The sequence below is a fragment of the Rhinoraja longicauda genome, chromosome 12 (genome assembly GCF_053455715.1).
Source record: "Rhinoraja longicauda isolate Sanriku21f chromosome 12, sRhiLon1.1, whole genome shotgun sequence".
NCBI lineage: Eukaryota > Metazoa > Chordata > Chondrichthyes > Rajiformes > Arhynchobatidae > Rhinoraja > Rhinoraja longicauda.
This window is the reverse complement of record NC_135964.1, coordinates 24828840-24846264: the sequence shown is the minus strand read 5'-3', so window position 1 is coordinate 24846264 and position 17425 is coordinate 24828840. Positions and strand designations below refer to the sequence as shown.

Here is a 17425-nt window from a genome sequence, read left to right as displayed (position 1 = left end):
AGAAGGATCCAAATGTACAACCAAGCCAAATTCAAATAGGCAAAGGGAAAGATAGAGTGCGGAAAATAGTTCTCAGCATTAATAACCACCGCACAAGGATTTATTTTGTGTCTACCTTCGATTTAAACCAGCATCTGCAGTTCTTTCTTACGCATCATGATTTAAATGGATAATTAGCTCCATTGAACATATGGTGAAAGGTTGTAAACACCTTCGTGGAGATTCGGAGGCAACGGCTACTGTCAACTTGGTCTGGACTGTGGACCATCACCATGGCGCCCAGGCCGTCAGTCATTCTGACCCCACACAGCCTGTACTTCCGGGTTAGGAGCAGAGTCAACGCCAGGCGCTGAGACTGGCGACAGTATGGCGGACCGCGGAGGTAGGTTGCGATTGCTCCCCTTTCACACTCTGTATTTACGCGGAAAAGCTGCGGCGTTACCACTACCGGCCTCGATGGATGAAGGAACGAGCCTCCTCTCCCGCTTGATCACTGTCATTGAACACCGGCGTATTATTATTTAAAAATTGCAATGCTCATTAAATTGCTGTAACCAAATTTCCAACGAGAAGATCCATCAGAGATCCTTTAGGCGTAAAATTGTTATGAAATGATTAAATGTACAGTTGCACTAGTGGATGTAATGTTAAAATTATAAGAGATTATTTCTCCCATATTTTTGAAACAATTCAACATAATTTTGAAACAATTCAAAATTCATAGAAAACGCATCACAATAGACAATAGGTGCAGGAGGAGGCCATTCGGCCCTTCGAGCCAGCACCGCCATTCAATGTGATCATGGCTGATCATTCTCAATCAGTACCCCGTTCCTGCCTTCTCCCCATACCCCCTGACTCCGCTATCATTAAGAGCTCTATCTAGCTCTCTCTTGAATGCATTCAGAGAATTGGCCTCCACTGCCTTCTGAGGCAGAGAATTCCACAGATTCACAACTCTCTGACTGAAAAAGTTTTTCCTCATCTCCGTTCTAAATGGCCTACCCCTTATTCTTAAACTGTGGCCCCATGTTCTGGACTCCCCCAACTTTGGGAACATGTTTCCTGCCTCTAACGTGTTCAACCCCTTAATAATCTTATACGTTTCGATAAGGTCCCCTCTCATCCTTCTAAATTCCAGTGTATACAAGCTTAGTCGCTCCAGTCTTTCAACATATGACAGTCCCGCCATTCCGGGAATTAACCTAGTAAACCTACGCTGCACGCCCATAATAGCAAGAATATCCTTCCTCAAATTTGGAGACCAAAACTGCGCACAGTACTCCAGGTGCGGTCTCACTAGGGCCCTGTACAACTGCAGAAGGACCTCTTTGCTCCTATACTCAACTCCCCTTGTTATGAAGGTCAACATTCCATTGGCTTTCTTCACTGCCTGCTGTACCTGCATACTTCCTTTCAGTGACTGATGCACTAGGACACTCAGATCTCGTTGTACGTCCCCTTTTCCTAACTTGACACCATTCAGATAATACTCTGCCTTCCTATTCTTACCACCAAAGTGGATAACCTCACACTTATCCACATTAAACTGCATCTGCCATGCATCCGCCCACTCACACAACCTGTCCAAGTCACCCTGCAAGAATGGAAAGTAAAATGGGCAATAATGTATGCATGTTTATTATAGCCTATTATCAAAACTAATCGCTGATTAGAATCCTTTTATGCACGGAAAAGTTGTCGACTGTATGATGTTTTGTTTAAGGAAGAAATTGGGTCACATGAAAGCGTGCTTCCAGTGAATTTTCTTGAGACTATAATACCCTAGTTATCTCTAAATATCCTTTCTTTACATATTGAAACAAAGTTACCTGAAATTAAATTGCCTGATCTTATATTTTCCCAAGTCATCAAACCTATAGACCTTCTTAAATGGTTTTTTTTAACCACCAACTTGATTGAGACTTTCGAGCCCGAGTCTATCATAAAATATCGCATCTTTATGTGTTATGTGTTACAATTGTTCGTCTTTAATTCTCGCATCTTAATGAATCTACTTGATGGGAACATAAGACATATTCAACAACTGAAGTTGGATCATACCAAAGTTTGCAAAAACACAACATGAAACAGTGTATAATTCAGACATGTATAGATCAGATTTAAAACCAAAATTAGTGATTATTATTTAAATATGTTCCTAACAAATTGCATTTCTATAGTATAATTGGGGCAGTAAAACAGCACAAAGTACTTCACATAAGGAACAGTCAGATAAAAGCTGAATCTAAGCCAAAGAAATGGTTGTTCAACAGAGTAGCCTTGATTAAACAAGCGGACTTTTAAAGCTATTCCTGAAACAGTTTAGGATGAAATTTTAGACCACGCATCCCAGATGGCTAAAGGCATGACTCCCAATTATGTTTTAAAGGATATTTGGAGATGAATAAGATATATGGGAAAAGGTTGCAATAACTAATGTGGGATTATGTGCTAATGGAAATCAGAAGTAGCAAGAAGGGATTGCAAACAATGGTGGGAAGTTTATATTGGAGACCGGGAGCTAATGTAGCACAATGGGAATATTTGGGATGTTGGACTGAAATTTGTTAAACATGGTTACTCAGAGATGGCCAAATGAGCATCAAAATAGTCAAGCTTATAATGTTATTGATGTTCAAAGTGCAAGAAGTAGATATGTTTGAGAGGTATGGCATTGAAAGGTCACTGGGTTGTTGAGGCTGTGAATAACCGCATTAAAACCAGAACTGTGGCTAAGGAAGCAAATGGAATTGATAGCAAGAATACAAATTCATGGCTATGTTTCACAGTTCCACATTTACTATGAATGTTATGTCTGTGAATCTGTTAAATATTGTGCAATACCAGCATTATACTGTATTAAAGGCCAAATATTTTTCTACAAAAACAAATTACTGGAGTCAGGCAGTATGTGTGGAGAGAAATGAACAGATTACGTTTCGGGTTGTGATGCTATACAAACTGACAGAGTAGGGGAGAGAAACCTGGAGAAAAGATATGGGAGTGGGGCAAAGCCTGGCAAGTGATATCGGTGAAGTTAGGCGGGGGGTTGACTGATGGGTAGCATTGTAAAAAAAGACTAGACGTGTAATGGAGACAAAGGGGTGTCAGATAAAGAAAGAAGGGGAGGTGTGAAAAATAAAACTTTGTTTTTCCACAATGCTGAGTTCCTCGAGCATTTTCTTGTTCAGGATTCCAGCATTTGCAGTCCCTTGTGTCTGATGTAATTGTAGCGAGAGCAATCGGTTCAGCCCGAAATAAGGCTAGACGCCAGGTTAGTCCAGTCGGGATGGCTTTATTAACACAGCAAGCTGCCAGCACACATGTTCACTCTCCTCTCTCTCCACAACCCCTGCCCAGACCCCGTCAGTCTCAGTGCTGAGGGTTCGGCCAAGGAGTGGCCTAACTCTCAGGAGTCACCACAAGACCCCCCCCCCCCCGAACCGAAGGCACAAAATGAACCGGCGAATGAACGAGGCGGCGGACCTCATACGCACATCTACTCTCTCAGGGGCCAATGTAGGCACAGGCGGGAGCGGCCGAGATTGAGGACGCCCACGACGAAGAGGCTGGGCCACCTGCACCGGTTGACTGATGTCCAAATGGGTCGGCTTAAGGCGAGCCACTGACACAGTCTCACGCTGGCCCCCTATGTTCAAAACAAACGTGGTAGGCCCAAGCTGCAGCACCCGGAAAGGGCCCTCGTACGGCCGCTGCAGCGGCACTCGGTGAGCGTCACGACGCAGGAACACGTACAGACAGTCCTGGAGAACAGACGGGATATGGGGACGAATCACCCCATGGCGAGACATCGGGACAGGAGAGAGCATGCCCACCTTCTCACGGAGGTGCTGCAGCGTGGATGAGGGCGGCTCCTGTTGTCCGTGCGCCGAACGGAATGAAATCCCCCGGAACTGAGCGGAGAACCATACACTAGTTCCGGAGAGGAAGAAGCCAAGTCCTCCTCCGTGCCTGCGCAGCTGGGGCCCATTGATCTAATACTTATGTAAGATGGCCACTGGATCCGTGTGTGCGCAGAACAAACAGGTCTGCGCCTGTGCAGTTGGGGCATGTTGATCTAATATGTAAGATGGCCGCCGGATCCACGCGTGCGCAGTTGGGGGAGGGTTGCCGCTCGGAGAGGGGCGGGACCCGCTCGAGTTACGGGAGTGACGGCCAATGAGGGGGGGGGCTGAGGAGAGCTCTCCTGCTGCTGGCCGCCGCGATGGCCGCAAGGGGCCGGGGTGAGTGGCTCCCTCTCCCCTTTCCTCTTGCCCGTCCCCAGCCCTGGGGAAGACTCCCCGGCTGGCAACGGGTCCACGAGTTGTCAGTTGGGGGAGGGTTGCCGGGCCCGCAGGAGAGGTTTGGACCCAATGGGGGTTGCCGGGCCCGCAGGAGAGGTTTGCACGGAAGGTTGCCGGGCCCGCAAGAGAGGTTTGGACCCAACGGAGGTTGCCAGACCAGCAGGAGAGGTTTGGACCCAATGGGTCCACGCCCGGCTAGTATTAATTAAAACTGCTATATGACTTAATGGAATAGAGAATGTTATATTAAATTATCTTTAATTAAATTAACCTGAGTGTGTAAATTAATTTCTAATTTGGAAAAGCACCTCCTCCGATTATGCAGCATTCCTTCAGTGCTAAAGCAAAGCATGCATCCAGTCGAAACTAAATGCTCAACCTTATAACCTAATACCATTGAGCTAAGCTGAAACTTGAAATAGCGATTTGCTCAAAGCATTTATAGTCCTCTTCTTACCAATCCTCTCCTTTTAATAACTTTTGATGGTATGCTGTCAGAATTTTGCAATATCAGAGGTCATGACCCAGTCAACATATCCCAGGAACACACATCAACCAATGGTTCTGCGTAGCATTAGAAGCAAATAACTTTCCCTTTCCTTATCAAGGGATACTGAAACTGTTTTCTTATTATCGCTTAGCTCAATTAAGATAGATTTGCAGAGAGTTATGACCCATTGTGTGCATGCTAACAGAAGAAAAACAATCCAGTCTATCCACTTTAAGTAGACACAAAGTGCTGGAGTAAATCAGTGTGTCAGGCAGCAACTCTGGATCTCATGGATAGGCAATGGTTTGGGTCAGTATCCTTCTTCAGACCTAACTTTAGGTACTTGGTCCATAACTAATATGTCAAGTGTTCAGACAAGTACCTTCACCCTTTTTAAGCATTGTGTATTGGATTCCTGGCACCTCCTCAGTGGATACATTGTCTCATCAGTCCCCTAATCATTCTATCATCTAATTTAAATTTGAGGACCTTAATTATTAACCTGATAAATTAATCCAAATAAGGGATCACAGTGAATATATTAATATTCGGGAACCTCTGATTTTGGAGTGAAATAAATTTATCTTTGACATAATACTGGTGTGGAGAAGTAGAAAGATCTGCTACAGAATTGAAAGTGGAACCAAGTTATTAATTGCTCGTGACTTTAAACAAACTTTTAACTTTTCTTTCTTATACTTATGCTTTTTTGTAAGAACATGTGTGCTAGCTATATGGTAGAAAAATAAATTATTTTGTTCTGCTCTTTCTTTAGGCCAAAATAGTGATGATGAAACCTATGAGGTAGTAGATCTGAGGGAGTACTCAGGACAAAACGAGTGGTGGGGTCGTGTTTTCGGGCAGAGTTCTGGTCCAGTTGCAGAGAAATATTCTGTAGCTACTCAGTTAATGATGGGTGGTGTAACTGGCTGGTGAGTGTGAACAACATTGCAAGTTGTCAAACTTAACAAAGTCTCATCTACTGTTATAGTTTTCTTTCTCTTCCCCTGTATTTGTGCACTCGGGGAGCAAATTGAGAAAGAAAAGCTGTGGAATACATAAAGGCACGTAACTGCAGATGCTGGAATCTTGAGCAAAACACAAAGTGCAGGTGTAACTCGGCGGGTCAGGCACGATTGGCAGCGTTTCAGATTGGGATCCTTACTCAGACTCGGTCTGGACCCAAAACTTTGCCTGTTCATTCCCTCCACAGATGCTGCCTGATCCGCTGAGTTACTCCAGCACTTTGTGTTCAGCTTTGAAATACATAAATAGCTTTAGTGATAAATGGTTCATGAAAATTGGGTTATACAGATAAAAACCATGATAATTTTAATACAACATGACCAGGAGTTCTGATCAAGGATATGGGACGTGAGACACTGTTTCTCTTTGTACATATGTTGCTTGACCTGCTGAGCTTTTCCAACATTTCTGTTTTCATTTCAGACAATATCTGCAGTTTTATTTTGATTTTCATGATAATGATGGTTTACATTTAACTGCCATATATAAAAATGGGCTTGTATTTAAATTAAATTATCCTTGATTGCTCAGTAGATTAGGTTTTATAAATTATTTTTCTCATTTCAGTTTGATGTTATGCGATGAGATTATGCTGATTCTGTTACCTGTTATGGTCCTATATGAAAATAGTTTCATTAATCTGGATCTGTAGCATGTAAATTAATTTAAATGACATCAAATTGTACTAGAGTTCACCAAAGGCCATTACATACATCCCATACATTATTATGGGAAAGGGGGTGAGGTAGGAAGACTTGATAACATTTCTGTAAGAGATTTCTTCAATTTCCCATTGATTTTTATATTATTTTCTTTTTCATTTCAATTGCAATAGTTTTTAGCAATGCAGCTTAACTTTAAAAAAATGCTTTTGAAAGTTTATCTGCTAGTTTAGTTACTGTTAATGGGAGAGGTTACCCTATATATAAAAGCAAAATTGTTCCAGTTACTCTGAAGAAGTCATAGAGTAATACTGCAAGGAAGGTTGGCCCTTCAGCCCAACTCATCCATGCCGACCAAGATGCCCAGCTAAGCTAGTCCAATTTGGTCCATATCCTTTCCGATCCATATTATCTGCTCTTAACTCTACCTTTACTTCTACCTCTACTCAGCCTCCTTACCTAATCCTCATAAACCTAAGCCTCAGCACTTACTACAGCAGCCACTCATAACGGCTCCAAAATGACCACTCCATAAAAAAGTTACTTGTTCTTAAAAGAATACAATTCCAAGAGCGGTCTGCATTCTTTTCTACTGGAATGGATGTGGTAAATATCCGTTAGCCCGTAAGGGAATGCATTCGCATTGTTATTTTAACTCGTGAATGATTAGTGTCCTTGGTTTAGTTATACATGCCACATAAGTTATTTACTTAAGCCAAATGCTTGTATTATACATTATATAAATAAGAAGATTGTTGAACATCTTAGCTAATTTGGTAAAACTCTTTAATTTGGAAGAATAATTTTTCCATAAATTTTGATCCACTTGTAGGTTTGCCCAAGAAAATGATTGCAAGGGAGTGCATGTTTTTCCTGTTCGTTTGCATTGGCTGTAATGTCCTGTTCTTCCAGATCTAATGTATGAGATATAATTCCCTACACACAGCACAGGAAATGTATCTAAACATCTAAAGAACATTATCTGCTGTGATACTTCTGAGTTGATCAATAAGACCACAAATTTGAATACTTATTATAAACAGAAAACCTGCACAATTTCCTTGCAGCTCAGAGGTTCTTAATCAATCAATTAAGCACGTGGCTTTGAAGTCCCAAAAAGGGAATTGAATTGGCAGTTATTTTACACATATATTTCTGGTGACTTGAGATAAAACTTTAAGTGATACAGATTCACCTAACTAATTGTAATCGATGTTTTGAGCAGCAAATCAGCAGTGCAAAGTTTTGAATACCAACATGTAATTCCAATTTCAGCTGAACATTTAGCCTAACACCTCAAGTCAAGTCAACTTTATTTGTCACATATACAAGATGTGCAGTGAAATGAAAGTGGCATCAAGTGGTAGGGGTTCCCCATAATGGTGCTGGCTCTGGATCTGCACCTCCTGATGTATAGGTCCTGCAGGGGGGCGAGTGTAGTTCCCATAGTGTGTTCAGCCCAATGCATTACTCTCCGCAGAGCCTTCCTGTCCTGGGCAGAGCTATTCCCAAACCAGATTGTGATGTTTCCGGACACGATGCTTTCTACAGCCCCAGAGTAGAAGCACTGAAAGATCCTCAGAGAGACTCTGAATTTCCTCAACTGTCTGAGGAAACTGTCTGAGGCGCTGCCTTGCCTTACTCACCAGTGCGGCAATGTGTGTTGTCCATGTCAGATCCTCTGTGATGTGGACTCCCAGGTATTTAAAGCTGCTCACCCTATCCACAGTAATCCCATTTATCTCCAGTGGCATGGATTTTCTGTGCTTTCTCTCGCAATGGAAAATGAGAATTAAAATCGACATTTAACAAAAGTGACATTTGAGCCTAGGCTATATTAACAAATGTTCTGACTTGATTATGAATATGTAAATTTGAAAGGGGCCAGGAAACTAGAAAAAAAATTAAACTGGCAAAGATTGAAGGGCAGTGTTACTTTTGTCACGTCCAAAAATAAAATGTGGCTGATGCTAAACATTAGAAATAAAAACAAAAAATATAGGCAATACTCAGCATCTGCAAATGATGAAACAGAATTGATATTAAGGACTAAACCAAGTAATGTCTTATTTAAAAAAAACAAATTTACATTTGATGCTTTGGTTTTCTTAACATTCAGGTGTGCAGGCTTTGTATTTCAGAAGATTGGCAAGCTAGCAGCTACAGCCATTGGAGGTGGATTCCTTTTGATGCAGGTAAATCTTTTATGGATCTATCTCATTTTTGTGAATGTTGCAGGTGTAGAGCACAGCAGCCAAACCAGAGTAGTTTAAATAGAAATAAACATCTGGGATTTTGTTTTAGCTTTAAGTCTAAGACAGTACAACATTATGAGAGACCGTTTTCCATTTTCATTTAATGATTTGCTTCACAGGTTGAATGTTCATTTTCTCGTAAGCTTTATTGTTCCTGAATATATGTGGTAAGTGAAAGGAATGTGATATCCAGAAATGGCGTTGACCAACATTGGTGAGATTGAAGTTATAAATCTAATGCAAGTTTACATTTGCAGAAATCTTTGCAGCAGAAGAAGCGTTGTCCTGATGTGAATTTAGTTTATTCCAGTAGTGATTCAAAGCTACAAGTTCGTCAATCTCTCCTGATGCCAATAAATGATGTTAACAGAAGCAGCTTGGAGGTGTGCAGGAGTGAAGCATGGTATATGGTACTTAAAAGAACCGGATGGGAACCCCCTTAACTGTTAAAACAAGAAGGAGGATTAGCATATGTCAAAATACTACTATTAATGTTTTAATTAATGTACATATTTATGTTGAATTCTCAGATTTTAAGTATCATCTCCCCTTCCCCTTCTCTTTTTCCATTGCCTTCCCCCACCCATTTCTCCCACTACCTCTTCCCCCCCTCGCCCACCTATATCCCTCCCTTTAACTTTACATTTCACTCCTATTCTCTCATCTGACATCCTTTTGTTTCCTTTTCATCTCCAGTCTTTGTCAACCCATCTGCCAATCACCCCCCTTCACTGATCCACTGATCAGTTGAGAGGCTTTGTCCTGCCTCCACTTCTTTTCCAGCTCCCCCCCCCCTTCAACAATAAATCTGAAGAAGGGTCCCTACCCAAAACACTGCCTATCCATTTGCTCTACAGCTTCTGCCTGATCTGCTGAATTACTCCAGAACTTCGTTTTGTTCAAGAATCCACCATTTGCAGTTCCTCATGTCTGCCAATTAGTTTGTCTTTCAACTGATGCTAACCCCATGCCGATTGTTTTAAGTACTGGTTATGTTAAATTTCAAAACTGAAAAATAGAAATATTTTATCTGATATTCAAAATGGAACAATGGGAATTTTGTGTTTTTGCCAATAAAGAATATACTATCAACATCTTGGTTGAAGTTAGGGGAGTATAATAATAGATTAGACAAAAAGTGATAAGAAAGGGCTGTTAGAAAGAATGGCAATCCTTAAAGTCAGTAAATTACCTGGTTTGGATGACTCGCATCCTAGATTGCTGGGGGAATTTGGGGGTAAAGAATGCCAAAAAGCTTTCCATAATTTCCCAATGGCAAGTGTGACATCTGTGCAGAAAGAGTAAGGACAAGCCTTGTATTCTCAGACTGTTCTTCGTGGTTGGAAAGATTTTAAGAACAATAATCAGACTTGGGATACACAATCCCTTGGAATAGTTTTAAAGAACAACCACAATTTGTTGATGGCAACTTGTTTTTTACTAACTTGATTGAATTCATTATTGAGATAACAGAGAAGTATAATGACAGGAATGCAGTAGATGTCTTATATATGGGTTTTCAGATGGCATTTGACAAAATACAATGCAAAAACTGGTTAACAAAATGGAAGTCCATTGAATAAAGCAGCCAGTGACAGCATAGATTAAAAATTGGGTTAAGCACAGAAAACTCCTGCCTCTGGAGTTGGTACCAATGGTGCTGCATTTTTAATTCAAATAACTTGGATGCAGGTGTTGTAAGTAAAAATCCAAAATTTGCGAATGATGCCAGACCTGGAGTTGTAGTAAACAGTGAGGAGAATAATGAGAATAAACTGCAAGAGGATACAGGCTTGCATAATTGGCAGACATGCGAAGTATAAAAGTTAATGAAAAAGAGTGAAAAATGTAATATTTAGGTATAAAATCTAAATGATGCAGTTCTATAGCTTGTGCAGAAATAGAGGAATCTAAGCATATGTGCATAAATCTTTGAAAATGATTAGAAAATTCAACACGGCTGTTTGTAAACCAGAAAACAATCCCTGGGTTCATAAATAGAGCAATAAAGTATAAAACCTGAGAAGTTAGGTTAAACGTGTAGGAAGGAACTGCAGATGCTGGTTTACACCAAAGATGGTCACAAAATGATGGAGTAACTCATCGGGACAAGCAGCATCTCTGGAGAGAAGCAATAGGTGACGTTTCAGGTCAAGACCCTTCTTCAGACTGAGATTCAGGGGAGAGGGAAACTAGAGATATGGAAGGGTAAGGTGTGGAAATGACTGATCAAAGCAAATGCTGATCAAGGAAATGTAGAATGGTTCATTGTTGGCTGAGGGGAAGGTGACAACGAGGCATACAATCAAAATTAATCAGGAGGACAATGAAACTAATCGGAGAACTAGGATGGAGGAGGGATGGAGAGAGAGGGAAAGCAAGGGTCACTTGAAAATAGAGAAATCAGTATACCGCTGGGTTGCAAGCTGCCCAAGCAAAATATGATGTGCTGTTGAAACATTACATAACACTGGTTGAGTCAGAACTGGGGTATAGCATCCATATCCAGTCAACATACTCTAGTAATTGTAAATCTTTGAGGGAGCATTGAAAGGTACAGCACATAAGAAGGTCCATGTCCCTTCGGCCCATGTTTTCTGTGCCGAAATGATGCCTACTTGAACAAATCCCTTTTGTGAGGGTGCAGAAAATAATTAGTAATAGATGATTTAGAGTCAGAGAGTGATGGTGCGGAAACAGGCCCTTCGGCCTAACTTGCCCATACCGGCCAACATGTCCCAGCTACACTAGTCCCACCTGCCTGTGTTTGGTCCATATCCCTCCAAACTTGTCCTACCCATGTACCTGTCTATAACTGTTTCTTAAACGTTGGGATAGTTCCAGCCTCAACTAACTACTCTGGCAGCTTGTTCCATACACCCACCACCCTTTGTGTGAAAAAGTTACCCCTCAGATTCCTATGAAATCTTTTCCCCTTCACCTTGAATCTATGTCCTCTGGTCCTTGATTCCCCAACTCTGGGCAAGAGATTCTGTGCATTTACACGATTTATTCCTCTCATAATTTTATACAGCTTTATAAGATCGCCCCTCATACTCCTGCGCTCCAAGGAATAGAGACCCAGCCTACTCAACCTCTCCCTATAGCTCAGACCCTCTAATCCTGGCAACATCCTTGTAAATCTTCTCTGAACTCTTTCAAGCTTGACAATATCTTCCCTATAACATGGTGCCCAGAAATGAACACAGTACTCTAAATACAGTCTCACCAACGTCTTGTACAACTGCAACATTTACTCTCAACTTCTAAACTCAATACTCTGACTGATGAAGGCCAATGTGCCAAAAGCCTTTTTGACCACCTTATCTATCTGCGACTCGACCTTCAAGAAACCATGCATCTGCACTCCTAGATCCCTCTGCTCTACAACACTCCCCAGAGCCCTACCATTCACTGTGTAGGTCCTGCCCTTGTTAGACTTCCCAAAACCTTGCATTTCTCTGTATTAAATTTCATCAACCATTCCTCAGCCCACCTGGCCAATCGATCAAGATCCTGCTGCAATCTTTCACAACCATCTTCACTATCTGCAAAACGACCCACTTTTGTATCATCAACAAACCTGCTAATCTTGCCCTGTATGTTCTCATCCAAATCACTGATGTAGATGATAAACAGTAATGGACCCAGTACCGAACTCTTTGAGGCACATCGCTAGTCACAGGCCTCTAGTCCGAGAAGCAACCTTCCACCATCACCCTCTGCTTCCTTCCATGAAGCCAATTTGCTATCTATTCAGCTATGTCTCCTTGGATCTCATGCGATCTAACCTTCCAGAGCAGCCTACCATGCGGAACCTTGTTGAATGCCTTACTGAAATCCATGTATACGACATCTACAGCTCTGCTCTCATCGACCTTTTTGGTCACGGCTTCAAAAAACTTAATCAGATTTGTGAGACGCGACCTCCCACATACAAAACAATGCTGACTATCAGCCCTTGCCCATCCAAATGCCTGTATAACCTATCTTTTAGAATACTCTCTGGTAACTTTCCAACTACAGATGTTGAGCTCGCCGGCCTATAGTTCCCAGCATTTTCCCTGCAGCCCTTCTTGAATAGAGGTACAACATTTGCCACCCTCCAGTCTTCCAGCAGCTCTCCCATATTTAAGGATGACTCGTAAATTTCAATCGGGGCCCCACAATTTTCTCTCTAGTTTCCCACAATGTCCTCGGATATATCTGATCAGGCCCTGGAGATTTGTCTACCTTCATACATGATAATACCTTCAGTGCTTCTTCAACAATAACACTGACTGCTCTCAACACACTTCCATTGACTGCCCCAAGTTCCTCCGTCCTTCTGTCTTTCTCCTCGGTAAATACAGAGGAGAAATACTCATTGAGGACCTTGCCCATCTGAGGCTCCACACAGAGGTGACCGCTTTGATACCTGAGAGGTCCCACTCTCTTGTTACCCTTTTCCACCTTATGTATTTATACCTTGAATCATTTTATCACCCCTGAACCCCATAATTGTATACAGACCCAGTCTGAAGAAGGGTCTCGACCTGAAACATCACCACCGCCTCCGACTCAGTCTGAAGGATCTTGATCCGAATCGTCACCCCCCCCCACCCCACCGACTCTCAATCTGAAGAAGGGTGTCAACCCGAAAAGTCACCTATTCCTTTTCCCCAGAGATGCTGTCTGACCTGCTGAGTTACTCCAGCTGTTAGTGTCTATTTTTTATTTAAACCAGCATCTGCAGTTCCTTCCTACAGAACCCACATTGAGAACCTTTCAACAGGAACAGGATAGATGAAGGGAGGTTTTTTTCTGATCAGTTGATTGGTTGATGGAGCAAAGAAACTATAGTATGATAGCACATAAAAGCAAGAAGACTTTGAGGTAGATATGTTATTCATATTTTATTTAGGACTTAGATTAGATTTTGAGAGAACTTTTTAAGGAAAAGTAACGTAACAGACATTAATACAACTTGAGCTTTAACTTAATTTGCATTAAGTAATATTGATTAATCATTTGAAGCTGTGCAAAACACATCATTTTCTGTAGGCAACCTGATTTTTGCACAATTGTATGACACCATCGTAGCAAGTCTGGTGTAAAGTCTATGGACCATGGTTAAAAATAAAGGATTTCTTCAATCTTTGATCAATAATGTCTATTTTTTCTTCAGGTTGCAAATCACACTGGCTATATTAAAGTGGATTGGAAAAGGGTAGAAAAAGATGTAAATAAAGCCAAACGACAATTGAGGAAAAAAGCAAACAAAGCTGCTCCTGAAATCAACACCTTTATTGAAGAGGTGAGGGAAATTGGTGTCAATTAGTTTTCTGAACAAGTGGTCCTTTAGCTGAATTTCACAGCAACCCCTCCTGCATCCAATTGCCACATTTTCCTCCATGTAATATATTGATTCCACCATGTTCCGGCCTTCTTATCAATGCCACAAATGAGATTGGTCGATATACAAAGAGCAAGGGTTGAACCCAAAACCTTTTCTTTCCAGTTCCTACATCCCCTAAACTGAAAACGTCAAACTCTTAATAAAACACTCATTAATTTGCTACATTTGGTCAATAGGCTTTATTCCACAGAGAGGTCCAGGTGGTCATTTAACCAGTAGTTTTGGGGTTAAAAAAAACTGCATTGTCAAGGATTAGAAATCTCTTATCTACATATTGTAAATCCAGTTTAAATGCATATTTGTTTTCCTCTCTTTTCCTCCCTCAAACCAAATGATTTATTTCTTGCAATTGTGAGTTGACCTCCCTGTTGCTGAGGGTGGCAATACTCATGAAGCATTTCTCCATGTTAAATGCTTTGTTCTCCACTGTCATTCTCAATGAGATATGAAAGGATTTGATACCTATCTTTTTGATTAAGGGATCTTGTTTCATTAAGGGATCTTGTTTCATTCTCTAGCCTGTCCATTTTGATGTTTGATATGAAACCTCTTAATCAAATCTCATTCTGAGATTTGCCATGCTGGAGAAATAACAATTAGAGAATTTAGGTATGAGGGATAATGATTGTACAGATTATGGCAACATATTACAAATAAGCCAAAGCAGGACACTTAGTTTTGGACTCTGTATTGGTTAGCCTGCAAGTCACGTCAACCACATGCCTTGGGTTGTAGGCTACCCAAGTGGAATATGAGGTGCTGTTCCTCCCGTTTGGGTGTGGCCTCACTTTGGCAATGGGGGAGGTCAAGGGCAGCCAGGTCGGTATATGGATTTGGAACGGGGAATTCATGTGGCTAGCAACCGGGAGCTCCTATTGGCCTTGAGGGCAAGTGTTCAGTGGTTGCCTGATGTACATATGATCTCACCAATGTACAGGAGACCATAGCGAGAGCACTGAATGCAATAGACTAGGCTGGAGGAGGTAACAACCCCCTCCCCACCGTCTCATTCTGATTAATCCAAGTCCTCTCATGTACATCTTTCTTTCCACTCTCCACATCCCCCATTACCAAGTTCCTTTCCTCTCCTTCTTCTGCTCATCACACACCCCTACCTCCCCCTGATCTCCTATTTCCCATCTGCCCACCATCCCTTACTCTGGTTCCGCATTTCACTATCCACCTTCCTTTCCTACCAGATTCCACCATCTGCAGACCTTTGTACAATATTCGTAATTTTACTATTCTAACTCCAACATTTTCTCCACCCATAACTTCATAGGTTCTAAGAATTAGGCCGTTCGGCCCATCGTCTACTATGCCATTTAATCATGGCTGATCTATCCCTTTCAACCTGGTCCACCTGTCTTCTCCCCATAACCCCTGACACCCATACTAATCAAGAATCTGTCAATCTCCAATTTAAAACTATTCATTGACTTGGCCTCCACAGCCGCCTGTGGCAATGAATTCCACAGATTCACCACCCGACCAAAGACCAATACCCAACACCAAGAAACTACATATTTTGGATCTTTATATAGAATTTTCACCAGTTTGAGCACCATTTTAAGAGTGTACCTTTTGATATAGTGGAAACGTATTTATAATGTTTCGTTAAATCCATAGCTCTGGGTATCTTAAACACTAAGCATAATCTAATAAACATCTAGTTTTATCAGCATATGCTTTTCCTGACCGATGCAACATTAAAATTGAAAATCATTTCCTTAAATATCATAAAACAGTTGTAATATTGCAATATTATTTAAAGTAAAATCTTTCGAAATTAAATATCTTGAATGTTGATTTTTTTCCCACCCACAGTCAGCTGAATTTGTAAAGAAGAATATCGTGCTAACAAGTGGTTTTGTTGGAGGCTTTTTATTGGGACTGGCTTCCTAGGAATTTCTGACAATGCAGACACAGTGACACAGTTTGCTCCTGAAAAGATACTGCATCGAATCAACAATACGAGCAGATCAGTATTGCAGCATTGCAGTATTGCAGCACATTAGAAAGTTCCAATCACTCAACTAAATATTAAAAGGACAAAAATAATTATCCTGTACTTGTAATTTTAATTCATCGTAAGAAGGCTTTAATTTTTGAGTTTTAGATTGTATATTTTTCTTGTTATCAGTTCATGCTGTAAAACTTTTTTGCAAGCCACAAATGTTGTACATTCTGTTGTTTAGACTTTTTACATAGTATTTAAGAAGAGATCTAATTTATATATAAATGGCTTATTATGACCATCTCTGATTTAGTCTGAGGTGATATATCTATATATAAAGCAATTCAATTATTTTTTCTTATTATTGATTAAAACCTACTTTAGATTTCACAAATGATTATAAAGTTGGTAAAACAAAAATAACCTAGAAAATGTGTTTAGATTTCTACCCATTCTATCTAACCAGTTCTGTTTTGAAATGCTCTTAAGAAAAACATAGTTAAGGTTTGTTACTACTCAAACTTGTGTTAAATACCAGTTCAAAAAATTCATTTAATTGGTTGTACGTGTTAGTAGCCATTGTTGCAGTTTTAATGGACAGTGTTTGTTTCATCCACCTGACTTAAATTAATCAGAGCAAATTATTTTTAATTTAATGGCTATACTGCAGGATTGTACACAATAAATAGTCTTTCCCAACAATATAACCAATCATGCAAAATAACTTGGGAAGGAATCAATCACTATAGTTTGGACTTGCCAGAGGACTTAAATTGTCATTCCTAATCTTTTATTTCCACAAAATGCAAACGGCACTATTTGAAGAAAATCAGAGAAGTTCTGTCATCAGAGAAAATCAGAGGTGTCCTGGGCATTTAAAATTATTTGCTTGTAAAGATTGCGTACAAAACAGTATTTAGATTTTAAAAATTATTTGTTCTAAGACATTACAGAACGTTGACACCATCACATACATTATTTATACACAAGATTATATTTAGGTGATTCTTACAACTCCATTTGTATAAGGAATTGGAACTTGATTCAAAGTGAATTTTATAAATTTCCAACAACTACAGACTGTATAGTTAAAAGAGAACAACTGGTCTGAAGAAGGGTCTCGACCCGAAACGTCATCTATTCCTTCTCTCCAGAGATGCTGCCTGTCCCGCCGAGTTACTCCAGCTTTATTTATCTATACTACAAAGTACAATTGTTTGGTAGTAAACTTCCAAAACGAATATGCAATTTTTCAAACAAATTATGAAATGCTACAGTTTCAGAGGAAGTAAAAGGAGTCTACATATGGCTTGGGAAATAAACCTGTAAA

General features: G+C 40.6%; 1 protein-coding gene across 1 annotated transcript; it reads left to right on the top strand.

Moving 5' to 3' along the window:
- Nucleotides 1-255: 255 nt before the first annotated feature.
- On the top strand, nucleotides 256-16391 carry fundc1 (FUN14 domain containing 1). The gene is made up of 5 exons (XM_078408696.1): nucleotides 256-382; nucleotides 5573-5729; nucleotides 8605-8680; nucleotides 13908-14036; nucleotides 15966-16391. Exons 1-5 carry the CDS (start codon nucleotides 367-369, stop codon nucleotides 16041-16043), a joined length of 456 nt encoding a protein of 151 aa, XP_078264822.1. The 5' UTR covers nucleotides 256-366; the 3' UTR covers nucleotides 16044-16391.
- Nucleotides 16392-17425: the final 1034 nt, after the last annotated feature.

Bases quoted from the DNA above. Each gene is read 5' to 3' on its own strand.
- fundc1 (XM_078408696.1), top strand. The intron at 5,730-8,604 runs GTGAGTGTGAAC...CTTAACATTCAG, and splicing joins ATGGGTGGTGTAACTGGCTG to GTGTGCAGGCTTTGTATTTC. The intron at 14,037-15,965 runs GTGAGGGAAATT...TCCCACCCACAG, and splicing joins TCAACACCTTTATTGAAGAG to TCAGCTGAATTTGTAAAGAA.